This window comes from Zonotrichia leucophrys, chromosome 1 (assembly GCF_028769735.1).
Source record: "Zonotrichia leucophrys gambelii isolate GWCS_2022_RI chromosome 1, RI_Zleu_2.0, whole genome shotgun sequence".
NCBI classification, from domain to species: domain Eukaryota; kingdom Metazoa; phylum Chordata; class Aves; order Passeriformes; family Passerellidae; genus Zonotrichia; species Zonotrichia leucophrys.
The window spans coordinates 111,400,177-111,426,566 of NC_088169.1; the positions used below are offsets into that span (position 1 = coordinate 111,400,177).

The 26,390-nt window shown below is 46.8% G+C and overlaps 1 protein-coding gene and 1 long non-coding RNA gene across 4 annotated transcripts in view; one reads left to right on the forward strand and one right to left on the reverse strand.

Annotated features, from left to right (window-relative positions):
* Window positions 1-26,265, reverse strand: part of LOC135454778 (uncharacterized) — a 29,692-nt gene extending 3,427 nt beyond the window's left edge. The window contains exons 1-5 of one of the 2 annotated variants that reach the window (XR_010442199.1): window positions 26,066-26,258; window positions 14,124-14,237; window positions 11,403-11,573; window positions 8,030-8,114; window positions 1,128-1,363 (exon numbers count right to left, since the gene is read on the reverse strand). This is a non-coding gene — a long non-coding RNA (uncharacterized LOC135454778). Of the gene's footprint in view, window positions 1-1,127; window positions 1,364-8,029; window positions 8,115-11,402; window positions 11,574-14,123; window positions 14,238-26,065 lie in introns of both variants that reach the window. The other variant, XR_010442198.1, reaches the window with a different exon arrangement.
* Window positions 913-19,173, forward strand: GJA5 (gap junction protein alpha 5). 2 transcript variants are annotated; one of them, XM_064727223.1, is made up of 2 exons: window positions 913-1,150; window positions 16,378-19,173. In XM_064727223.1, the coding sequence occupies exon 2, from the start codon at window positions 16,427-16,429 to the stop codon at window positions 17,537-17,539; it is 1,113 nt and encodes a 370-aa protein (XP_064583293.1). In that variant the 5' UTR covers window positions 913-1,150; window positions 16,378-16,426; the 3' UTR covers window positions 17,540-19,173. The 2 variants fall into 2 exon arrangements, with proteins under 2 accessions (XP_064583293.1, XP_064583301.1); XM_064727231.1 differs by lacking the exon at window positions 913-1,150 and adding an exon at window positions 6,255-6,358.
* Window positions 26,266-26,390: the final 125 nt, after the last annotated feature.

The following is a 26,390-nucleotide window of genomic DNA, read 5'->3' on the forward strand; positions in this document are numbered from 1 at the left end:
GCAAATGCTTCTCAGTTACCTGTTCTATTCTCCTCTTGTTCCACTGCAAGCCATGAGGCTCCTCGGGAAGGCTCAGGCTCACAGACACTTTGTGCCTCTGATGGTTTGGCTGCCTGTTCTTCTCACCAGCCACATGCCAGCATGACTTCATGGTGTGGCTGCTTTGGGGAGCTGCATGGGGAAGCAGACTGCAGCTGCTTCTGGAGGATATAAATATTTTTTGCACTCGAGGGGCTCCAGCAGTCCAGCAGGGTCAGGGACACCTGGGCTCTATTCCTGGCTCTCCTGCAGACCTGCTGCATTGTTTCACTCCTTTCAGTGGCTCAAAAAGGAGAAGACCTTTTCCTGCCAAATTTGTTTTCTTAGGTGTGAGGCTTCCACTTGAAAATTTGAGCCACGGCAAGGAATTTGGGGTGATGGGACTGGCCTGTGAATTTGATCCATTCATTTGATAAAATCCCACAAAAGCCATTGCACTGGTGAACACCACGAATGGCTCACCGGCCAGCCTTACTCACACCATTTACCAGTTAGCCATCTGCTCCCTTCAGATATTATTTTATGGCTTTCCTTTGTTTTCACTAAGGCCCAAACAGGAATGAAATTGTGGGTCCTGTAGCTAGCCCTTTTAAATAAATAGTCCTGCCATCAGTCTAATAAGTTTGACAAGTTGGTCACAGGCCCTGGGCAGGAAGCTAATAAACTTCAAGTTGCTTTTCTATTGTTTTCCTAAAACAATTTGACTTCCTTTCTGATAGCCTCGAATTCCTTCAATAAAAATAGAGTAGCTGGGAGCCAGAGGAAGAGCTGAACCCGAGCCAAGCCGTGCTCACAATGCCGCCTGCGTAAGATCACATTTTATCCTGATCCACGAAGACCCTTTAAAAGAATAGCAGGCAGACAGCTGCCAGTGCATGTCAGGAACAGCTCAGGGGTGAGTCTCCCCCAGCACTGGTCCTCTCCAGGCTGGAGGGATGTCCAGGCAGTGAGGCAGTGTCAGAGCACAGGCTGAGCTCCTGCCTCATCCCTCAGACCCTTCAGGATCTCTTCTGGGAGCCCAAGGCTGGCACAGAGCTCTGCTAAAGCTCACCCATCCCTCAGTCAACTTTACCTGCTCCTCTCCCTACCTGTGCAGGCTCAGCAGAAAGAGGTAAAGGTCTGCTCTTTCTTTTCTTCTTTTGGAAACATATCTGGGAATATTTGTATACACACATATTTCTGTCAGGCAGCAGTTCATCCAGCTGGAAGTTTGCAGGACAAGGTGAATGTCTGGTGGCTAGGTAGATGAGGACTCCTTGTTTTAAAATGACTTGCTGGTTCTTTGGACAAATCCTTTATGCTCTCCACGGTCTGGGTCCTCCACCTGTAAAACAAGGAGGGTGTTTATAGGAGCTGCAATTTCATTATCATCTGCAAAGCACTTCTCAACTACTCAGAGATGCTGCAGAGTTGAGAAGTGGAGGCAGGAGGGGTGAGAGGGCAGTACTTTGTTTCCAGTAACATAAACCTGACAGCTGAGCATTTACTTTGGGATAGATGGCAATTTCTCCTCACTGAGATGAAAACCTCTTCAAGTTTTTCTTGCTGAAAAGTTTGCTGGAAAATGAGTCTGACACAGAGTGATGTTTCACATCTGGCTGTTTCTTGTTTCCTCTTTTCTCACTCTGTGCTGGTATGGTATTCTGGGTTGGGAAGATGAAAACATCCATCCATATGGAATAACTTGGGATTTTTACTAAATGAGGAACTGTAACTATAAAACTGTTCTTATTCAGGGGCCTTTGCTACTCCTCTTCCCTTGGGCCCAGCCTGTCCTTGGGAATTTGCCTCCTGCTGGAGGATGCCTTCAAACTGTCTCCAGAGGTCTAATGTAAAACAGAGAACTTCCCTCTCTGGCCTTCTCTCTCAATCATATCTGTGCATGGGGATTTGAGACAAAATGTTCCATCAGGAAGGTACCATCCTTTGGTGCTTTGGAGAAGGTACTGAAGTGCTTTGGAGAGGTGCCTGTCCAGCATGGAACATTATGAGAACCAGAATGAGTGCAGTGCTGTGGCCAGGCAGCAGAGATGAGCTCAGCCACTGTTGGATGGTGGTTTTTTCTGAAATTTCCCAACACAGCAAACCTGACATCCTCCTCAAGGACAGAAGTCCATGGTAATGGCAAGAATGTACAAGACATTTTCCCTTCAGACAATCTCTTTCAGTTTTCACATCTCAAGAGCTGTATTTGAAACAAACAGCCTTCCAGCAAAGCCAGATGCTCTGGGAGCACCTGTTTTTTGGGAAGAAACTCTTTCATATGTGAGCTCTCATCTGTACTGCTGCATATCTGCAGACCTTCTCCATGCATCCTCCTGGCTTGCTCTTTTTGTTTGTTTAAATCTCAGGCACAGAGTGAATCCCTCCATTAAATATCCATGGGATCAGTGCTGAAAAACTCATCACACAAACTCTGCTCCAGATTTACCTGGCTTTTGTATGCAAGGGTGCAGATCTGCTAAGGCACTAAGGAAGTACAAGAAATAGAATGAAAAAGGGACCTCTTGGCTTATCAGGTTCAATCCCTTTGAATAACGAGCAAGTACAAACCAAATGGCCTTTTCTAAACTTACTAAACTCTGTCCTAAATCTCATTAGGTTCCCACCCTAACTTGTGCTGCTAAAATGCTGTTCCAGCACCTCCTTGCCCGCTCTGTTGCTTAGAAACCTTCTGATTTCCAACCTAAATTCATTCATGGCCAATTTATATCTATTTATTCTTGTGCCACATTGTCCTTTAGCTCATGTAGCTCTGCTCTCTCCTGAGCACTTACTTTCCCAACCCCCAGTCCCTAAAAGTATTTATAGGCAGCAAATCTCTCCTCTCTTAACCTTTGTTCTGCCAGACTAAGTAACTAAGCTCCCTTACAGTATTCACCCTGCAGGCACATCACACCGTGGTTTAATTACTTTGTGTAGCTGCACTAGCATGAAATTCAGTGCAAAATAATTAATGCTGAAGAGCTCAGACTGGTAGCACATCTATTTCCAAATCAGCTCAAATATCTCTGTGCAGTCCCTGCTGTGACTGATAAGTAAACACAGTGTTGGCTGAGACACCTTCCATCCCTCTGACCACCCCACTGCCTTCCTCTGCACCTGCTCCAGGCTGGATATCCTCCCTGCATGTGGGGAAGCAGCACTGCAGACACTGTTTTGGGGAAGTCTCATCCTCCTGGATGACATTACTTCACTCATTGCAACTGGAAAGGCTGCTACATCCTCAAAGTTTGCTTGCCTTTTCCACCCCTGTGCAGCATCGCTGGTTCCTCCTCCCTTGAGCCATGAACTCTCTCCATCTCTTTCTCCTGGGAGATGGAGATTGCTGTTACTCTTCAAACAAGTTCCTAGTGTGTGACTTTGCACTCTCCCACTTAACCTCACCTTGATCCCTCCACAGTCACAAAGAGCCTTCAGCTCTGGCAGGGCTGGAATCCACCTCTGCCCTCCTGATACCTCCCAGCTTGGTCTCACCAGCAGATTTCATTAGTGTTTCTACATTCTGTGCCAAGGTAATTAACAAAAATATAAAAAAAAGATCAGTCCTAAGAGCAATCTTTAAGCAGCCTCGCAGATAATTTCCCTTCAACCTATTAAGGAACTGGTGTATCAATTCTGTCAGTCTCTTACTCACTTGAGGATTTATTTAATAATCCCTGTCTTCTTCATCTGAATCTTCTACACTAATTTGCTTCTTCTGGGACACCATATCATACGGTTTGCTGAACTCCAGGTAGATAAGAGCTGCTCTGTTCCTTGTACCTAGGGGGTCAGGATTCCTAATCCAAGAAAGCTCTTAAGATTTGATCAAAAGATAGCACATGTTGTTTTATTTTCCCTTTCCCTCCCAGTTTTATTTCTGCTTTCCTTCAAAATGCATTGCACAGCATCACAAACTGCTGTGATCTGCAAGCTGCACATGGCAAGCTGTCAGCTGTTCTCCTCATTCCCACTGTTGGGGACAGCATTCTCCTCCACTTGCTCTCCTCACTTAAGTCAGACAAGTTTTCCATAACAGGGTCTTAGGGAAGGGAGTCAAAATTCTTTTTCCCTGCTAAAGATTGAGCAAACCAGCTATTTTTCTAGCTGATGGGCTGAAAAGCTGCCAGGGCTCCTCTGTTTTCCCTTGAAGAGGGTGCAGTAGAGAAGGGATGACACATTGAGGGGCTGGCTGAAGTATCCATACAACATCTCTGCTCCTCTTTCTGTCTTTTGCCTCCCTGTCTGCCTTCTACCATTTCCTTTTCATGCATCAAAACCCAAATAGTTATCTCTAGCACCAAAACAGAAAGGGCTCTCAACAGGTACCTCCTATGCATCATGCATGAGCTGGGCAGAAACCTTCTCCCCTTCCTCTGACAATCAGCAGAACCAGACTGTATCTGCTTCAGGATTCAGGATTACCTCTGTGTGCCACTCAGGAACAGCCCTTGGGCAGGAAACACAGAGGAGGAGCAGGGAGAACCAGACCTGATCACCCTGAGTGCACAGCAAAGTGTCAGCAGGGAGGTGAGTGCATTTCAGACAGCTCTCTCTCTCTCTCACAGGACCTGTCTCTCTACAGCATGTGAAAAACACTTGACAAGCCTTCTCCCTAGCCTATCCCAAAGCCATCTGTGAGCTGGACCTGTATTATTAACACCTTTTTTTTGGACACTTCTATGATGAGTTCCTTGACAATCTCACTGGCATGAAATCAACATGAGTTTACATAATAATGCTTCGTGGAAATTACTCTACAAAGACAAAAAGCTGGAATGATATTCTCCTTCCCATGAATTTCCATTGCAGATACACAACTGCCACACAGGAGAGGGAGAAACAACTCCAGAAACATTTCCATTTTCTTATAAACCACAAAAGGGCTTTCAGTAAAGTTAGAAATGAAGCAGCAGGTGACTCTACATGTCTCCATACCAGGAGGTCACTGAGCTGCTGTGGGAATTTACTTGTCCTGCATCCTGCACTAACCATCAGTGAGGATACAGCCCTCCTGGAAAAGAGTTGCACTCCTAACTTCATGCTTCCAGAGATAGCCTCTGCACACAACTGTTTGTAGACTGGCTTTCAATCAGGACTAAAGGAGGTGGTAAATTAGCCGGAGAAAAATTATTAGAAGAGTTGCCAGCATTGTGTCTTAGTCCCTAGACTGCTTTTGTTTCATGATCTGCACTCCCTGATGCATAGAGACCGCCAGGCAATGCTCTGGGTGGGAGATATCTAGTCTGGGCAGAATTGCTGGAGGGATGACCACCAAAGCTTGTGTGCAGCGAGTTGGTTCTCAGGTCAGCAGAGTCTTCTGTGCAAATCTCACTCTCCTGCCACAGACTCTTTGAGACCTTTATCAAAGCCAGAAGGCAGCTCTGATTCTGCCTGCTCACTGGGCCATTCCTGTTGTGCAGGAATCAGAGGCTCAGCTTGACACCACACAAAATACAAGACCTTCAGACACTTCATATGTCAAAAACATTTTTAAGAGAGGCCCAAACGCTCGTGAGTCTGACTGTGTGTGCAGGGGGGTGGTGGTAGCGTGGTGTGACAGAAAACACCTCTCTTGACAGGCAGATTATTCTCTACTTATCAGTAAGGGGGCATGTAAAAAGTCTCTGGGAGGCATTTGGTGCCCTTTAGGACAAGGCTGCAGCTGTGCTGGGCCCCTGGTCCAAGCCAGCAGAGCAAGTCCTGTGTGATTTGAAGAGGTGGAAGACCCTGCTCCACACAAACTCTGCTTTGCCAGATTAAGCTTGAACGAGTCAGAAATATGTTGTTGGCTAAATTGTCTTTGGTCTTGTGTGGAAAAACCTTTCCAGGGTCTGTCTGGTGTAACTGTGGGGCAAGGCTGTCTCTTTCCATTTGGGGAAGGCTGAGGGTGTTGTCTGTGGGAAGATGTGCAAGGGAGCAGGAGCAGCAGTGGCTGGAAGGGACTGCGCGAAGCCAGCAGCGAGTGCATCCTGCCAGCATGAGGAGGGTGGCACAGGGAGAGGCTGAGAATGAGGGAGAGGAATGAGATCCATGGTCTTTAAAGGAAAAACAACAGGAAACCAGGTTTGAAAATAGAAAGATTAGTCTGGAGGGGGTGGGAGAGACAAGAAAAGTAGGTGAAGAAAGAAGAGGGGGAAAGGCGGACAGGCAGTGGGGAAGACAGAAAGTGACACAGAAAGGGGGTGGAGAAAAAGAGAGGAAGAGAGAGAGAGAGAGAACCATATTAAAGGAATAAAACGAAGCAACTGAGGAGAACAAGGAGTTCAACTTCTCAACAAAAAGGGAAAGTGCTAAAGCAAGGAAAGGAGATTGAAGACAAGACACTGGAAATCAGGTAAGCAACCAAGAGGGGGAAATAATAGAACTGCAGAAGTGCCGATGGTAGATCAAGTTATTTCAACAGCATGAGGGGAAAAAGGGATTTGGAGAGGCAGGAAAAGAAGGGTGGCCAAAAAATAACTTTTAAAAAATTAACTTTTTTTTTCATTTTCTCTGTAAAACATTCCCGCTAGTAACATGGTGGGCTTGGGACATTTTAAAAATTACATTGTTTTACCACAGGCAGTTAGAGAATTAAGAAGTAATTTCCCTGCTATGAACATAGATACCCATAGATTCCAATGTATAGGAAAGCATGATAAGAGCCCCAAACATCCTCCCTCAGACAGTATAAAGTGCAAATGGCCATTTCTGTCAGATCCCATTTCAACACGCTGTCAAGCTGCTCGGGGGACAGTGGTGAAGGGAACTCTTACCTAGGAGAGTCTTCGGGGTATAAACACTTTATCAAGTGTCTGCATAAACTGCCTATTTCTGAAGTGCGCAGGATGCTTTCAAAATATTGCAGTTTCTTTTCCTTGGGAGTTGTGTGTCCTGGCTGGTGTGTGACCTGGAGCCTGGGAATGTAGCTCCAGAGCAGAGAAGTGCCTGGCTGCTATCTCGCAGTCACACGTTCTGTGTGCACCGCCAGGGAATGAACGCCTTTCTCCTCCATCCTGCCCATGGCAGCCTCAGCAAGGAGCCACACAGACCTGGAGGGACAAATGTCCTCTCCCACACCAGCAGCTGCTGCTCTTTTTATTTTCTTTCCTAGCTTTCCCCCCCACTTTTTGTACTTGGAATACTTATGCCATTATATTTCTGTACTTGAACACTGCTTTTTCAAAGAATAGCCCACCTTGAGAATATGGTACCCCTGGAATACACCCACCTGGAAAGAGGCAATCTCAGCTCTGTGTAAAGGTTGCTGACTAATTGCCACCTCAGATCTGTGGTGGCTCCTTTGATTTCCTGAAGGCTGCCCATTTGTCATGTCTAAGGAGCTTTGTGGCATTCTGGTTTTAACAACTTGGGTAAACTGAGGCAGTGCCCCTGTCCCTCAAGTACGTTAACAACCTTTAGATGATCATTTAAGTGTTTTTTTTTCTAGACAAACCTCAGCTAAAAAAGTCCTGTGCTGAATAAGCCTTAAGCATTGAACTCTCCCTCTGTGATAATAAACCTATCCAAATTCCTTGGTGAAGCAGTGTGGATGAAAGTTTTCCCTTTCTATTTCTTTCCCCTACTGCTGCCTATGTGTTCCTCTCTTTAAAGAACTTCATGCATGAAGTGTGCACATGTGTGTGCAGTTAGGAGCAGCTTAAACAGTTATTCAGAAGCCTCACAGTACTCAGCATTTGTATCAGGAGCCAAAAAATCCTGCATTTGCTGCTATTTTCAAAATCTACTCTGAGAAAAGCACACATTTCTAACTTTGTTCCCCTTTTCCTTGGGAGCAGAGCAATACTTTAGGAGAATTCCTGAGGCTTCAGGGTTTAAAATACTCGTCAGGCTCTTGTCGCTTGGGAACTATGTTAAGTATTCCTGTTACTATAAGTATTTGGGGATGGTTGTTTGTTTTTTTTTTTTTTTTTTTCCACTCAACAGTATATATTATCACAATATTTTTAGTATTATATGTACATTAAAAAAATTAAGCTCTGACAGAAAATACAGAACTTCATACCTTAGCTTCTCTTCTCTTCTTGACCTTCAGACAGATTTCACACATTCTGCACACATTTGCCCACTTTCTGACTTATCTTGCAGCACTGAAATTAGACAAGGAGGAATGAGTAATTCAGCACTACCCCATGCCATTAGGGAGCACAGTTTGGAGACTGCTCCACGCTTTGGGTGCTGTTGTATGAGGCACAAGGACAAAGGCTTAAAATTAAAAATAATTACCAGAAGACAAGAGAGAGACTTCAATATTGGGGGGGATCAATTTTATTGCTATTTATTGATAAGCAACAGAGAGATCTCTGTGAGCAATACTCAGCATGGTAGCTGTTCCCTGAAACAAAGAAATATTCATGCCACACAGCAGGCAATGAGCAGAGAGATGCATGCTTTTAAGTCTCTCTAGTGTATCTTTGAAGAGGGGTCAGGGGGTTTTAATGAAAGAACCACAGGGTTTACACTTATATTTCTGCCTTTCTCCATTTTTTATGTCATTATGGACATGCTCTGAGAATGGCTGAGAATTTCCATATGAAACTGCTCTCCCTTAGAAGCAGAAAAGCTGACAGATGCCTCGGTCAGGGCTCAGGGTGGCTTGGGAAGTGAAGCAGCCTGGCAAGGGTGACCCCTGCAGAGCTCCGGGCTCTCCTGCTGCACTCAGATGTCTGGTGAAGAAAGGAGGGACCAGTGGGATGGAGAAAAACTGCCTCCAGTTTGTAATCAGATAAAGCTAACCAAGAGGACTGGGGTTAATTCTTGCTTCTTAGTCCAATTTCCTCTGTCATGATGAGACAAATCACTTAAACTACATTTCCCCACAAATGCCCATTTCTTGTCTTTTCTCTGACTTCTACATGTGGTGCAACTGGTGGGAGTGATAAACTCTCCCACTCCAGCACAAACCAGACAGAGCTCTGCTCTGAATACACATTACACACTGCTAAGTACACTGGGGGAAAAAGCACCAACAGATTAACCACACCACCAAAGAGCTTCCAAAATTAATGAACAGTTTTTATCTTAGTCTCTCACTGCCTTAGTCCCTCAGCTGCACAGCTGATCTAACACCATCTCCTCACCTCTGGGTGGTAATGAAAGTAAGCAGATTTATAATTGTGAGGCGATCAGATACTGTTGTGATGAAAGCCATAGGAAAACCCACGAGGAAACTAATAATTCTGCCTTTAGAGCTGGACTTGAATAATGTACAGTAAATGAGGCACAGGCCACCCACTGAACAATGAGGAGAAAACAAAACGTTGAATAGCTGCTGTTGAAGAAAGCCCCCGCCAGGCTGGCACTGAACAAGGCAGGCATCCTGTGCAAAGAATGAGGTGACAATGTGAGGATGTGGTTAAGGACTCCAAGAGGCACAGGCACAAAGAGATTGAATTAAGATTACTGAGAACAGTAACCCCAGCATTTCCTAACTCCCTACTGCTGGGCTTTGCCAATTTAGTATTAGTTGGTTTCAAAGGGGGATGTATTTTTCTGCATATATATATATATATATATATGGTGCATACACTGAGTACAAAAAATAATCCACTCACACAGCCAGACTGAGGCAAGAATACAGCAATGAGGCTGGAGCGTGAAAAGAATCCCACAGATCTTTGGAAGGAAGGAAGAAATGAGATTTGACAAGGTAGTAATAAGTGGGAAATAGATAGTGGCTGAAAATGTCCCCTTTCTAAGGCTGACAGAATTAGCAATTTGGGTGCTGTATAGAGTTAGCTGGTCAAAACTGTCCAGAAACTGAGGCAATGCTCTCTGGGGGAGCTTGACTGTAGGGAAACCACAGGGAACTGATAGGTAGGGAGATATTGGGGTGAGAGGAAGGAAAAAGGATGGGAAAAGTCTGAATGAGAGCTCTCTCCTTCCCCCATTACCTCTCCAGTCTGTTTTATTTCCACACTATAACGAGTTGCATCCCATGCAGTCTGTGAATGAGCCTAAAATCCCATGGGCAGGTTTAATTGCTGCTGTACTGTGCCCAGTGTGAGGCCTGCCATCCCTGCACACCTCCTTACACCAGCCTTCCCCACAGACTGAGCAGGGCTTGAGATCAGCTTCTCTCAGCAGAGATTTTTCAAAGATTTTTCATACTATGGCAGCCCCCCAATTTCTCAGCTTGTTTTTGTTTTCCAGAGCTCCCTGTGCCCTCTCTGCCTGTCTCCTCACCTCTGTTTTGCCCAATTTAGTGTCTTCTGCAAATTCAGAATCCCAAGAGAATTAGAAGATGCTCCCTGCTTTTTAAATGTAAGCCTGGACAGCACTATCATGTAACTATTTAATGCCAGCTTTTCAAAGATAGTGGGATAAATCCATCCCTCAGCTTGACTCATCTGAGTTCAAGGTCTCTTCTGTTCTTGGTCTCCTGAGACTACATCAGGCAGAGCTTGGCCCTAACATTTGGATATATGAAAGCACATGGGGAGGAATAGCATTAGATGTTCTGGACAGGCAACTAATAAAAATTCAGCTGACTGGGAGTCTGCACCTTCCATTATCACTTCAGATGAAAATATTCTACATATTATTATCATCTGTGTGTGTAACACATCCCTGATGTACACACTTGAAGGTGCTGAGTGATTCCCCTCTGTCTGTGTCCCTGTGTGTGCAGGAGGTGACAGGTCATTCAGCTCCCTTATCTTCTCACCCACTCTCTTTTTCATGAACTCTGAGATTTTCCACATTTGGAGAGGAGGGGGAAAGCACACCTCGTCAAGAATAACAAGCTGTCTGCAGCTACAAGTAGGGCCCGTGCTCTGGATACCAGTGTGACCCTTCCAGAATTCACAGTGAACTTGGGAGGAGCAGAAAGATAAGAAACATTGGATGTCTGTCTTGTAGGACAAGAGCTGTTAACACAGAGCTCTTCTTCTCCCATGAGATTTCAGCTCTAGAGTCAAAGTCACTCTGATACTGGCTCAACTCAGGACTTTGAACCCTAGGAACCAGAATGGAACCTATGCAAACACGTCAATTATTTTTCTTTAAAAGCATAAGTACTAAGCTATTTATTCCAGGTTCATGTGCAGATCAGAGTTACACATTTGGCTAAAGAACTGGCCTGGTTCAGGCAGAAACTTATCATAAGCATATGTGTGCATATATGAAGCCAGAGAGATGGTGTTTGGACAAAAATGCCTGATAGGTTGTTGCTTGTCCATTGTATATCCACAGGAAGGAGCCAATGCCAGTAAACTCTGAACACAAAGATACCTGCTGAGGTGGGCTTTAGCATCACAAACCCTCCGTAATTCAAAGCACTGCATAGTGCATTTCTAACTCTGTTCATCATTTAATACTGTAAGCCTCGTGTCCCCACAATGCAAAACAAAAAACAAACAAAAAAAAACCCAAAATACCTCCGGTTCTGCCAGGTGTACCCACTATAGAAGGGCAGCAGGACAGGGTTTTCTTTCAGCTAGCCAAGTCAGCGTTGTCTGAGGGCACTGCAGAGAAGGGCTGTGGTCTGTAGAAGCAGATGTGCAGTAGAAGCAGCGTTGTGTTGCTGTCATGAGGTTTAAAAAGCAGTGCTGCGTAGAAAAAAGGACACAATCTCGCAAGTCCCAACCTCTGAGCTCTGTCCCCAAACTGTCTCTGACACAGTGACCTCAAACAAGCAGTTTGTCCCCTCTGTACCCCAGTGATCACCATCTGCAAGAGAGAAGTGACAATGTCTGCACTGCATGGGATGCTGAGGCTGCTAACAAGGGGCTGGAGCTCCTAGAGTAGAGCAGCATTAACCAACCTCCAGTGCAGAGCCTGAAGTGTCCTTCCCAAGTGCCTACAGCTCTGAGTGCACAGTTTGGCACTGTGGGCCCCACTCCTGTCTGGGCTCAGCCTAACAAGGGTCAGCACAGGGCAAAGATCTCTGCCCACTCACCCACCATGATCTGTTGTGCCACGTGCTGGCCTGGACCTGTATGAGATAACACAGCTGGGGGCAGGAAAGCCACGAGCAATTCCTAGGCACTGTCCATGCCCCAGCCAGCCTGGATGCCCCACTGCAATGTCACTGCTCACGTGCCCAGCACCCAGAGGGGACAGCTGCCTCCTCATCCAGCAGCTTGGAGGGGATGCACTTCTTGCATGACATCCACAAACAGCCACGTGTCTGGAATGAGAGCTTCTTAAACCATCCTGGGCCCTCCACTTTGTTGTGAAATCTCATTAATTCCCAGAGACACACATTTGTACCTGATTGAGCAAATCCCAGAGACTGGGCAAAAATGCAATAGTTTTGAATCAGATCCTTTCCCCCTCCCTGGGAACTGTGCTTGCCTCACACAAAGGAGCCTTCCTTGGAGAGCCTCTCCTCATGCCCCTGGGATCTGCCACGGGGAGAGGTGAGCCTAGCAAGGGAGAGCAGAAACAGTGTCATAATCAGACTCTCCACTTTATTTTAGAAACATCCCGCAGAGATGGCGACCTCCTGTCACCTCCCTTGTGGGAAAAGCTAGCTTGAAGTGTTGAGCTCAGCTATTTATATCCCTGCTGATAGTCTTGCCTGTCTCCTGAAGAGGGGAAAACTTTCTTCCTAGCCACCTCCAGGGAAATAAACTCATATAAAGTTGATTGCACAGGAACAGCCCTCCTGGCTCTCTGGTGTGGATTTGCAGGCTGTTCATCAGAGCCCCAGTGATGTGAAATGCTCGCCTGTCCTTCAGAGCACGTGGCATTGCCAAGAGGATGGGCAAAACTGCTCAGAGGGCAACAGATACTTTCCCTCCTGCAGATAAAGGTGGTGCAAAAAAGGAATGGCAGAGAGCAGCCCGTGGCTGGCCGTGCTAGCAGGTGCCGTCCCCGCCGGGGTATTTTTATCGTGGAATTTGGCAGTCACAAGGCAGCCCGGAGCTGAGCAGACTCCATGCTCGGCCCGTGGGGTGATGCTTAGTTTTCCTCAGCTTCAGGGGCTCTGCAGGTGATGATTGAGCTGGTCTGGCCATGGTGCTGGGTCAGTGCCAAGCTGCCCTGCTCTGTGTCACACACGCTTCTCCCAGTGCCAGGGTCCCGTGATGGACCCTTGGGGATCCAGCAAAAAACTGCCAGCAAAAAGCATGGAAGCACAGCCCACAACTGCTTCTGAATATGCATGACCCTGCTGCCAAGGTGCTGAGAACCCACAAAAATACCCAGAGGTGCTTTTTGTCCGGTCACACCACAGTGAGATGAGATTTGTCCAACTGAGGCCAAACTAGGAATATAAAAGGCTGCGGATGCTCAGACGCTGAGAGGTCAAAGCATGTGAGGGCAACAGTAGTCTGGGACTGAGGAAAAAGAGCTATATGGAAAATTCCCAAGAATAGTAAAGCTATGAGGAGAAAGGCTAGGTCAGGGGCAGCTCTGCATAGCCAGGAAAAGCTGTCAGGAGGTGACAATCCTTCTTTTCTTGCTGGCAGCAGAGAACTAGATGCTCTCAAAGACCCTTGGTCTGGCGCTGCAAAAATAGCTCGCTGTAAGTATCAAATGTCTAAGCCAAAAATGCTGCTCTAGGAGGGAAACTCCTTCTCTTGGTTTCCAAAATCTGTTCCCCTGTGGCCACCTACGCCCTTGCAGCCGCCACCTCAGCTCTTTATGGGGCTGTAGCAGGATGATCAGGAGGCACCTCCAGGCAGTCCCTTCTTTGGACAGTCTGTGCAGGGGAGAGCAGAGGAAATGTCCCTATTATCTAGCCTAAGCCTCATGACTACCAACCTCAGATCCTTCTGATTTACAGCCTCTTGAAATATTCTGTGCATGTGTGAGACAGGTAAATTGCTGTCCTTCTTGCATCCCTTAACATTCTTTATTTCTGGACTCCTCTTGCACTTATGTTTGCTTTATTTTGTGTCTGCATATCCTGATTTTTAAAATTTACAAGTGTCTAGGCTTAGTACCCATCCCCGGGGAAAGCAAGCTGTTACAAAACCCCAAACAACCTGCACACACTAGCATGGATGGGAAGAGGGGCTCGGTTTGTGATTGTACTTCCCTGTGGCAGTAAGTAAAAACAGCCTTTGCACAGCCAGGGAGAGCTGTGTTCATATTTACACAGCCAAGCAAGGTGAAACAAGAAAAGGCATGTGTAAACAACATAAACTCACCTGGAAAACTGCTGCCTTGTAAGGAATATTCCCCACACACAGCTGTGCTGCAGCACAGTGATGTTGGACACACGTAACACTGAGCTGTAGGCAGCTGGTTGCCTTCTCTGCACTCTGGGGGGAAAAAGCAAACACGCTGATCTCAGTGCCACAGTCTGTAAATATTTCCCATCACTGATTTATCTGCCTGTGTTTAATCCCCTGGTGCTCCTGGAATGAAGCCATATGCTAATCTCTCCAGAATGCAGGAACTGCACCAAAGCCATCTCAGAAGGTAAGGCAGACCCACACATTCACCAGCTTCCACCAGTGCAGACGAGAGGAGCCAGAAAGACCAGCTGATTTTCTGTGTTACTGCTCCTCCAGCTCTGGGCTGGCAGCAGACCAAAGCTTCTGCATATGCCAAGCAGCCACCAGGATCTCCATCCATCAGCATGATTGCAGCACGCCTGCCAGGGCAGGAAAGAGCCAAGGCCCATCCTTTGCTCCCTGTGTGTCCCTTCTCCCTGCTCCCATGGCTTCTGACAGGGAGTGGGACAGCGAGTGGCCACTGCCCTGTCTCCCTTCCTGAGCAATCCCCACCTTCCCCAGGGCAGCCCTCAGCAGCACCAGGAACTTGAAGATTCAACTTTGGATCTTTGTCCCACCCATCCTTGCAGCTGGACACAGCACAGGAACAAAGCATGGGATGAATTATGGTGTGTGCTGCTACATTAAATTATATCACTCACATAACTAGAGGAGGGGATATTTTTCCCTCAACAAGTGTATCTGTTCTCCAGCTTTTGCTCACAGGAAATCTACACAATATTGCTACAGTAAATTTTCAGCTTTTAACAGTGTCTGCTCTCCACAAATGTTCTTTGCACTATAAAAATAATTGGCTCCTAAAGACAGGACAAGGAACAATAAAGGAGAGTTAACAATTTGGTCCCTGTGGCTTTGGGATTTACCTTGACTAGTGCTTTTAATATTTCATTATGATGATTATTTTTACATTAACTTATTAAAACGCTATTTTCCAAAAGAATGACTGTGGGAGGACATTAGCTCCGAGGTAATAGAGCACACTTTATAGCACCCAGCCCTTAACTCTCACCAGGGAGAGCTTTGCAGTGCCCTGGCAAGGTAAGTATGGTGAGCGTAACTGGATCAAATGATTGCTCAAGCACTCCCACAGAGCCCCACAAAAGATGGACTAAACCCACTGCTCTCTTTTTATCCACCAGGTTAAGTGACTTGGCCAGAAACAGTCTGTCAGAGTCAGGAACAAAACTGAAACAGGCTCTCCTTCATTTCCACTTTGCAATCCTACTCCCAGTCCAGCAAACCTTTCCTGTCATCCGACCACCTACCATCAGCACTTCCCAGGAGTGCTGCTCCTTGGGAGGCACTTCAAAGGCGGCTTTTTTCTTTGTCTCTTTCATTTGAACTGTGAATTTTTCCCTCATAATTTAAGAAAAGCAGAAGGAGCAAGACCCACCATTTAGATTTTGCAGCAGTTCCCTCTCAGAGGGATGCATGACAAGGTGGCAGCAGATTAGGTTTCCAGAACTGGCACAGCCCACCAAAGTCTTTACACTCCCCTAAACATTTGCAGCTTGTAAATGAAACACTTACAGCTGAAAACACTGCAAAACCAAAGCAAAACCTACAGACAGGGAGCAGGTGGGCAACAGAGGGGTTTTCTGTGTGCTTCAGTGGTAGCACTGAGCCCATAAAGGAAACCCAGAGCTGCACACACTTCACGTTCCAGGTGTTGGTGCAGGTATTTCACAAAGGCAACATCAGACAGTGCCACTGCTCAGGCCAGGCTGTAGATTCCACTCTTATCTCCCAGGGGATCAGCCCACTAAGGACTTCCCAGAGTGCAGTCTACAGACAGATGAATGCTGCTTTATTGCATCCATTACTCCACAGAGGATGCAATATGCAGATCACTGATGATTCTGAATCAAAAATAAATCTGGCTCACCCTCAAGGTTTTGGAAACTCATTTAGCAGGCTGTAGATGAGTTATGTAAAAAAAAGATCACTTTTTGTTTCGGTAGCTGAATTTAAAGAGAATGCCCAAGAACAACACAAGGTTTCCAGCAGATGTGAAATAGTTTTCAGCAAAACAGACCTCATCCATTTCAGGGCACATGAAAACATTTCCTCTGACACAAAACAAAAATATCCATTTCACTCCATCCATTACCAGCTGGGCATTTCCTAACCCTCCTTAGAACCACTCTCTGCTCTCTCCCAACAGAGGCTTGTGCTCATCTCTCCAGACTCCTCATCCCTCCTGGTGAGCAGCAATGGGGGAGTGGAGCTTCCTAGGCGACTTCCTTGAGAAGGTGCACAAGCACTCCACGGTGGTGGGGAAGGTCTGGCTGACCGTGCTCTTCATCTTCCGCATGCTGGTGCTGGGGACGGCGGCCGAGTCCTCGTGGGGGGACGAGCAGTCCGACTTCATGTGCGACACGCAGCAGCCCGGCTGCGAGAACGTCTGCTACGACAAGGCCTTCCCCATCTCCCACGTGCGCTTCTGGGTCCTGCAGATCATCTTTGTGTCCACCCCGTCCCTGGTGTACATGGGCCACGCCATGCACACGGTGCGCATGGAGGAGAAGAGGAAGATGAAGGAGGCAGAAATAGAGGCCCGAGAGAACAAAAATGGTGGTGACACCTACTACCAGCAGAAGTGCTCCGTGGCCGAGAAGGAGACTAAGCTGTCTGGCTGGGATGAAGCAGGAGGCCAAATCATACTCAGGGGCAGCCTGCTGAACACCTACGTGTACAGCATTTTGATCCGCACCGCCATGGAGGTGGCCTTCATCGTGGGGCAGTACGTGCTGTACGGGATCTTCCTGGAGACGCTGTACATCTGCCAGCGGGCACCGTGCCCCCACCCTGTCAACTGCTACGTGTCCCGCCCCACCGAGAAGAACGTCTTCATCGTCTTCATGCTGGCCGTGGCAGTGCTCTCCCTCTTCCTCAGCCTGGCCGAGCTCTACCACCTGGGCTGGAAGAAAGCCAAGGAAAGGTGCTCCAGGTCGTACAAAGCCAGCCCCAGCACGGCCCCGGGCAGGCTGGAGTCTGCCCCGCAGGCGGACAGGCCACAGATGTACACCCCGCCCCCGGATTTTAACCAGTGCCTGTCCAGTCCCAACGGGAAGTTCATCAGCCCCTTCAGCAACAAGATGGCCTCCCAGCAGAACACCGCCAACTTCGCCACCGAGAGGGTCCACGGCCAGGAGGACGCTGCTGGGGAAGGGCCCTTCATTAAGGCCAGCTACGTGGAGAGTCCGGAGGTGGCCAGTGAATGTGCAGCCCCTGCCTTCCCCGAGAGCTACTTCAACGAGAAACGCCGGCTCAGCAAGGCCAGCCGTGCCAGCAGCAAGGCGAGGTCGGATGATTTGTCTGTGTGACCTGTCTCCAGCACGGATAGGAGAAGAAACTGTCCCAGCACTCAACTTCTGCAAAGTGGGCTCCAAACTCTTACCCCTAAGCTCCCTGTTTCAATATCCTCTCTCTATCCTGTCCAGACAGCACCTCTCACAGTTCAAGGCAGGGGCAGCCACAGGCACTGAAGAGAGACACCAGCCTTGTGCTATGAAGCCCTCAGCTGTATTTTCACCATGGGACCCACAGGGATTAGAGACTCCCCACCCTTAGCCTGGTAGAGCACGGACCAGCAGACTCCTGCCCAGTGGGTATCCACTGAGACATTGTATTCAGCACACTGACTGGGCCTCTACATCTTTGTGGTCTCTATCCAACACTTGCAACATCAGCCTGGCAGTTACACTGAGCTGAAGCTTCTCTCACCTGCAGGGAGCAGAAACACACCAGTCGGCTTTCTGAAAGAGAGATTTTCTCACCTGCTTCATTTTGACTCTTTCTAACCCTCCCTTCCTCTACCTGAGCCCAGATATTTTATACCAGTTTACCTACACAATAAATCCTACTTGAATTTTTTGACACTCTGTATGTAACAACTCTTCCCCATAAATAAGGACATCTGTGGTCCCCAGTGCACAGCTGCCTCATGTCTAACATTGGAATCCCTTCCTCATTCCTAAGTCAGCAGAGCAGACTGGCCCCAGGGAAATCACTTAGATGACCAGTTGATGAAGACTGGGTAATTTTCCCAAGATACTTATGTCATCAATCCTAAGCAAGACATCCATCACCAGAAATAGAGACTCTCCTGTGAGAACAGATATCTCACAAGTATCATGTAGAAACAAAGTGGTTTTCCCCTTTTTGAAACTCATCTTTCAAGCAATCTGAATTCTGCTGAAAGGGTGCTGCCAGCTGCCCACTTGAGAGAAAAGCATCCTCTGTTTATCTGCAGAAGAGGTACGGCCTGTGTCTTCTCACCAACCCACCAAAACACTTCAGCATCCTCCGCAAGCAGAGAGTCCTGCTCAGGTCCTGCACATCATTCAGCTCCTGCCTGCTCTCTCAAGCTTGCCAGCCTGCACAGGTCAAGTTATTTGTCCCCACAGCAAGTGTCTGCTCTGCCCCCAGGCCATCCTCTCCACCCCATCCATCCCTGGCACACACAGCGCTAGAAATCACCCATGGACCAGGTCTTTGCACCTCTGCAGCCCCTCAGAGCAGCCCCTGGGGGCAAAGGCTGCACTGTGAGTCTGGTGGGTGAGGTCTGCAGGCAGCTCCCTCTCCAGAGACATTTCCTCAGTGCAGAGCTGACATCCCCGTGCTAAAGATCTGCTGAACAGAGCCAGGCTGCTGCCTGTTGTTTACCCTGCACTTCCCTTTCAGACACAGGCCACAGCTTCCCAACACTGGACTGCACAAGCACAAGGCCTGGGACCAGCTGATGAGGGGACTGAGCCATTCCCTCTCTCAGGGCCACTGAAAGTGAATCCGTGCTCCCGATACACAGCTTTGGTACAGCTCCCTGTACATTCAAATGCACGTTCACACTCAGATGGGGGAAACCATGTTTTTGTTTGTAAGTTTTTATATGTTTGTATTTTTTAATCCTGAAAAGACCGTGTGTGTTTTCCTTAACATGAGATCTTAGTCATGTCTAGGTTTCTCCTAATAAAGTTCTAACTGCATCTCTCCTTGTGGATGTCTCTCCTCTCACATGGCTGAGAATGAGCTGCTAGCAGGGCTCAGGCTGCCCGCCAGCCTCTGCTGCTCAGAGATCACAAGAATTCCCATTGCCCAGAGTGGCAGGAATGAGGGGAGGGTTTGCCAGGGGGATAAATAATAAACATCAGGAAATGATTGATTGACTGGCTAACAGGAGCCCCCCAGCTCCCCTGCCTGCCTCTGCACTACCAAGGAAGGAGGAGCTGCTCAGGGAGCAGAGCTTCCATCCTCCTGCAAAGGCTTGCTCCCTGCATCTCCTTGCATATCCCAGCACACCTCTGTTCCCAGAGAGGACACCTGGGATGTGAAGCCAACTAGGCAGGAAGAGGGAAGCAAAACCTGTCCCCCATGCATCTGATTGCTTGTCCATGCAGAGACCAAGCCCTGAAGTCTTTTTAAGAGACCAGGCCTGGAGAAAATCCACTGCTAAGCATCTCTGCAGTGACCCTTTGGGTATCAGATCTCTCAAGATGTATTTGCCAAGCCCAAAGGAATTCCTTTTCTTCCCTCAGTTATGTCCTTCCTCTGAAATTTATCCTTTGCTCTCCCACTTTGCAACTTTCACAGGCTCCCTCCTTCTGGCCTTGGATCCCCCTGTTCACTCAAAGGAAATGCCCTTTCTCACTTTCTCCACACAACCTCCCATCCCGTGGGACTCTGCAGGCTGGGAAGCTGCAGACCAGTAAAGTGCTGGCTCCCAGCAAGGAGCCTGAGAGGGGACATAAAGAATGAACCCAGAATTCAATGAGGACACTGGGACAAGGACCTTTAACTGCATTAGAAACTACAGGCACCCTTTAAGATTCAGGAGCTGTGGTTTGGGGGTTTTCAGCTCAGGAGTGAGGATGCCAGCTGAGCAGCCACAGCCCCACAGTGCAGCAAGAGGCAGGGCTGGTCCTGCAGAGCCTGGGTTTTTAGCTGGCATGGGTACAGCCCTGAGCATGCCTGTCCCCTAGGGTGCCACCTTGCTGCCAGAGACAGGCAGTGGGGAAGGCAGGAGCACTCACCGTGGAGCACTGGGCTACTGAGCAACATTAAATTCAGTAAAGCCACTCAAGCATGAACACAGACCTTGTTTAATAAACTGTTTGTGGCTTAAAACAAGCAATAGCCCAAACTTCAAAACCTCTGAGCTGCAGTCTCTGCTGGAGGGCAAGGCAGAGCTGAAATAAAGAGGACAAGGATCTCTTCTGTGCTGTCTCAGACCCACGTTCACGGGTGGGGTTTTGGTGATCTTTGAGACCAGGGGAGTACAACCACCCCAGCTCTCTCTCATCTTAGAAATTGAATGTATCAAAGCAAATAATTTCCCTCTGCCATCCAGTTCTTAATGCCTGCACAGTCCTATCTTCTAGGTATAACAAGTGGGGGATATTTGATGGATGAATGTTTGCACCAGCTGACAGACCACAAAGTTGTGATTCTTGGAACCCACTGTCAAGGCTGGCCAGGCTGTCACACCATGGCAGGAGCACATTTACTACAGGCTGACCTGTCCTTTCAGACAGACTTAGTAATATTGCTTTGGACCAGATGGATGGATAGATAATCTTATAGCAGCAATTTGAATCAACATTACATATTAAATTCAGTCCTTGGATAGGTGCTCAATCTTTAAATGGCAGCATTACATAGACAATGCTCTGAGAGGGAGAAAAGAGGAAACACAAGAGCTTTCCATTCTGTTCTTGCCCCTCTTTTCTCCAATTCTACCTGCTGGGACTGCTCAAACTCTCAGAACTGAATTCTCCAGCAACAGCTGGAACCAACATTTGACAGAAATGCCAACCCCAGTTACCTCCCTGGTCAGCACACCTCAAACCATTTCCTCCTCCAGCTGATGTCTGAAGGAGCCAGAAGTCAGTTCTGATCTACAGACTTGTGCTGATCAGCTGCTGAGCCTGAGATAGGAAGACAGAGGAACGTGTTTCAACTAGCCTTTAAAGCAGAAATACTTAATCCTATAAAAGGAAAACCTATATTTAAAAATACATAGAATGCCAAAACTAATAAAGTATTGAACTGAGACAAGGTCATGCCTTTGAGTTCTTCTCCATGAACAGCACAGTGAGACATCAGAGCAGGCTAAGGGAAATCTGAAGGAGAAACTGAGGGAGAGGAATAAAAGTAATGGCTAATCTAGAGGACATGGGTCAAGCAAGTTGTTTCCTCTTCCAGAATATGTGGGCAAGACAATACTCATGCAAATTCAGTGCTGATACGTTTCAGACTGTTAGAAGGGATAGGTAAGGAGATGACAGCTGGCACAACCCCATGTGAAACATCACTGAGGCCAAGGAATTAGGAAGACCCAAACCCCAAAGAACAAAAGCACTGTGTGTTCAGAGGAATGAGCCATGCTTGACTGGACTGCAAATGGCCAAAGTACAAGGGATGCAGAAATTCAGAGCTCAGGAAGGCAGCGTGGCATAGCAGAGAGCCTGGCACACAGCAATGGCAGGTTCTGCAGAGCAGCCTCCCTGCTGGCATCGCTGCCTCCTGGCAAGCCTGGGGCTAACACAGGCACCAGGGATCTGCTGCTCCCAGGGGAGCTCCCTGGGGATGCTCTCAGCAGAGTGAGTGCCCCTGAGGGAATCCAGCAGCTCCTCCCAGCAGGAGGGGATCCTGTACAGGGCTGAGGGCAGGTTCTGCACACATTTGTGAATAAAGAACATTTCAGTGGTTGAGGTTAGCGGGGCACCAGAGGTATGGATAGACTGAGAATGAGGATGGAGAGTGGCAGCTCTATAAGATACACTTTGTGGAGGGAAAAACGCTGACTTTGAAGTGCAAAATTAATAGCTTTGCTTTTGCCTGAAGTGTTCATTGCTTATATGGTCTAGATGATTAAAGATCTCTCTAGGGAGCTCGGGAATTCTAATGCCATACATACATAACTTTGTCATGAAAATCTGATGACAGAAAAAGAAGGAGGATCAAATGAGCTTGTAAGACTCACTGCAGCCAAATAATGCAGAAATGCTTCATTTTTCCTGCAGTGAACATTGGTTCACATTTTTAAAAATGAATTTGCTGAGGCCACATTCACATACCACCACTGGTTTCCCACAGACCTCTGAGCAATTGAGTTTGACGGGCAACAGAGTTCTCAGAAAGTAAATGTCAGTCAAGGAAACCAAATTTTAAATTCATATGGGCCAATATCCACCCCAGAGGCAGCTCTGTGTTCCTTCAGCCCTCAGGAAGCACAAACAATATTGTGTAACCAATCCAGTGCTGTGCAGCCAATCGCAAACCAAACAACACATTTCCACTGGAGATTTTATACAATAAATACTCACCAAAAGACATTTTAAGGACAATTAAATGCATTTAGATTAGTAACAGCAAACACCTAAGAGAATTGTGACGTACTGCCTGGTGGAAATGGTGCTTACAACACCAAGCCAAGAGTTCGAGAAGTGTTTGAACAATGATGTGATTCTTTGGGCGTCCTGCTCAGGGCCAGGAGTTGGATTTGATGTGCCTGATGGGTCCCTAACAACCCAACATATTCTATGATTCCGTGGTTCTATGATTCCATGACACACTGAAGCACCAGCAGAAAACCTCCTCCCCTGCCCTCTAACCTGCCAGGCTTCACAGCCCACCCATTAACACAAACCCACTGCTCTCTGGGGAGTAAAAGCAATCATTCCACACACATTGGAAGAAAGTATTCCCCCAGAGCAAGTCAGGAAGCAAAATGCAGAAAAGCTGCAATATTTACATATTCCTTTAAAATCATTCCCTGACTGAGGCCTGTAGGACTGCTACATTAAGCCACTCTCCTCCCTCGAGGTGTCTCCATTTTATTAGAAGATTAGGCAGTTTTTTCTCTTTTCATTTCTGTATTGCAAACTCTGTTTGGCTGCCACATGACAGGCAAGGAAAACAACCTCACTGCAGTGCTTGCAGGAGCCAGACCGAGTCTGCTGCAGACCCCTGCTATTTTCTGAGAGGACATCTCCACCTCTTGGGGCTGGATCACAGCGGGGAGCTGCTCAGGGATTACTCAGAATCGTGGTTTGTGACTCACTATTCATATGCAAGAGCTCCTCTTGATGCTAAAGTTGTTTCAGACAGGAAGGGGTGAAGCAGATGGGGCCAAATTAGGGGTCAAAATGAACGGGTAGGGACCCATGAGGGAGTTAAATTTCATGCTCTTATTGGACATGAACATAATCTTAGGAAGGCATGTCAGTGATGGTCAGCCATATGACAATATAAAGAATGCAAAAGACACATTGGAAGATTTTCCTAGAAACTGGATATGGGTGTGTGGCCATGACATTCTTATCAACAGCCCCAGCAAAACCCAGCACTCTGATATTCAGCTGCAAGCAGGGTTTCACTAGAAATCACATTAACCACCAGCTCCTACCCTTAAAAGGAATCAGATTAGCAGCAAGAGGCAAGCCTGAGGTCACAAACTTGCTGCTATTTGTTTGGGTTTTGGAGTAAATGCTGTGCCAGCTCTTCGGCCTGGGAACAAAGTTTGAGGTTGAAAAGTGCTTCTGACAAAACCAGCTTGATGTGTGCCAGGCTACAGGCAAGGCTTTTCAGAAACAAGTGTCCAAAATTAGACATTGCAAAATCATGTAGTCCAGTGAAACCATGTTTTCTTTCCCACCTTGCATTTCTTCCACTTCAGCCCAGACTCAAGAAAGCACTTAGGTACATATACATAGCAGAAATTACCATCATCTTTGCTCCATATTCACAGAAAAATGCACTTTTTTCCAATTCACATTAGTTTTTCACATTCAGTTCAATTCATTTTTTTCCACCCTTGCAGATCATGAGAACTCTTTTCTCACCTGTTTTTTTTTCCTCTGAAATGAAGTTTTGGATTATTTTTTTCCCTCTGTGGCCTTGTATTTTCTTAGGATATAATTACACTTTGCTCTTCCTATTTCTAGCTTCACGAGATTAATCTCTGACATTTCCAGAGAAATGCCAAATTTGAGGACTTTCTGAAAAGTTCATTAAAGTACTCAGTCCTAAATCAACAACAAAGGCATTCATTAAATGAAAGAGAACTTTGAATAATCCTCACTGATTCCTGATGGATATCTCTGACCACTCAAGCACATCACAGTGAGGTACCTGAGAGCTCCAGATCATCAAAGGAAAAAACATGAGATACTTTATCCCTTTTCCTGCCCTAGTGCACACATGGCACACTCCAAAGCAAAAAGGAACAACATTTCTGATAGCTCACTGCTCTTCCAACAGAAGCACTCTTACAATGAGAAGTAATATTTTAATTAACAGTTGGAAAGCACAGTCTAGGGATGAGGTAATTTCTAATGATTGTGATGGGATTTGAAAAGGTGTGCAGTGGTACCAAGAAGTTACTGACCCTGTTGTAAATTATTGGGTAAGGTCCTCTCCCCTACACTAAGCAAACAGCCAGAGCAGCCACCCCAGCATTAAAACCTACAAACCTGTGAAAAATTCACTGTGGTTGATACACTGCAGCTCATAATGACTATTTTTTGTCCACAGTGCTGCTGTTTGTTTCAAACCATTTAGCAATATTCATTAGCTCCCCACTTCAGATTAGGGTAATTGAGAGTAAGAGAACATGCAATCAAGGTTTTTACTGAGGGAGACATGCCCCTTTCCCTTCTCTGACTCAGGTGTTGACTCTGTTGACTTGCAGTCAGGCTTTACCAGGAATCTTTCTTCAAAAATGCCAAATGTATCATGAAAAATGTGGTGCTGCCACTTTCTTAAAATCTCACCATCACTGGAAATTTTAAAACATGTTTCTCCTCCCATGTATTATATTATTTTACAAGAGAAGGATATTAAACTCCAACACCAAGGCTGTTGTGCCTCTGATCCTATTTTATGGCTGAAACCACAGACCCTGAAGCCCAAGAAAAACTCATGTGTGTCAACAATCCTTAAAATTAATACTAAAACATAATCTTACGACAAAAACTATGTCAGCCATACCATTGTCTGGGATAGTTCAAATTCTTCCTCTCCAGGAATGTCAGTCACCCACATTAAATGACTCCCAGCTGAGACATGAGAACTGGCAGCAGCATCAATACCCACGGAGCACTGGCTGGTACAGCTGATAGACAGATGGGATCAGAACAGCAGCAAAAGGTAACACTGAGCCTGGACAAGCAGCTCAGGAAATTTGGAGAGTGCCCTCAGGTTCCTACTCCAACAAGTTTTATGTCTGACAACAGGCCAGTCATCTTTGGCTTTGCCTGCCTGAAATTCCCATCTGAAAAAATATAGTGAACCCTGCCTCCCACTAAGGAGGTGCTGAGAGCCCACAGGAATGCCATAACCTGAGATAGGCAATAAATGTACAGGGGAGCCAGAATAAAAAACCTTTGTGTCTTCAGAAAAATCAGTTGTTGGAGAAGACAAATCAGGATAAAAGAGTTTAAACTCTGTGTCTTCAGCAACACTGTGTGTGTACCCACGCAACATGCACAAAAGCAACCCAACTATTTCCGTTTTGTAATAGCAGTGTTTTCATAACCATCAGGGTCCAGAGCTGTCAGAAAAGACCTGAAGGAAAGGTTGTATCTGTCACTCAAACAGCTACTAATATAGTGTGAAAAAACAGCTGAGCTCTTGCACATACAAAGCCTTCTGCATGTAATTTGCTACCTCACAGCCTTCCTGCAGAGACAGGGAATAAGTGTAATTCCCATCTGCCAAAAGATAATCTGAGTTTGAACGGCCTGCTGAATGCTGCATGAGAAATTAGCCTGACTTTGATTCAGCTCAAGATCCCAGCGCTCCCTCCACGCTCCTCACTGCGTGTCAGGACCCAGTTTCAAGTTCATTACCTTTGTGTTTTGAATTAATGCCTACTGCCTGCATACAAATGTACTGTCTGCAGCCAACATTCCAACAGCTCTCCAAACCTGAGAAAATCCTCAGAAGAGATGCAGTTCCCTCCTTCTAGCAGTGTTGCACGAGTCAGGTTCCTGTGTGCTGTTGCCTGTTCTGCCATGGATTTCAGCAGCACCAGGGCACTCTGTTAAATCCCCTCCCAACCTCCCCTCTTCTGGGTGGGCACCAGGACTCATCAGGATGTGTGTAGGATTTCACCTGGGAATGGTGCAGATTAACAGCTTCAACCTGCTTTGCACTGCATGGATGGGAGACACT

What these genes read in the sequence shown, in the direction of transcription:
- GJA5 (XM_064727223.1), top strand. Translation starts at nt 16,427, where the DNA reads ATGGGGGAGTGGAGCTTCCTAGGCGACTTCCTTGAGAAGGTGCACAAG.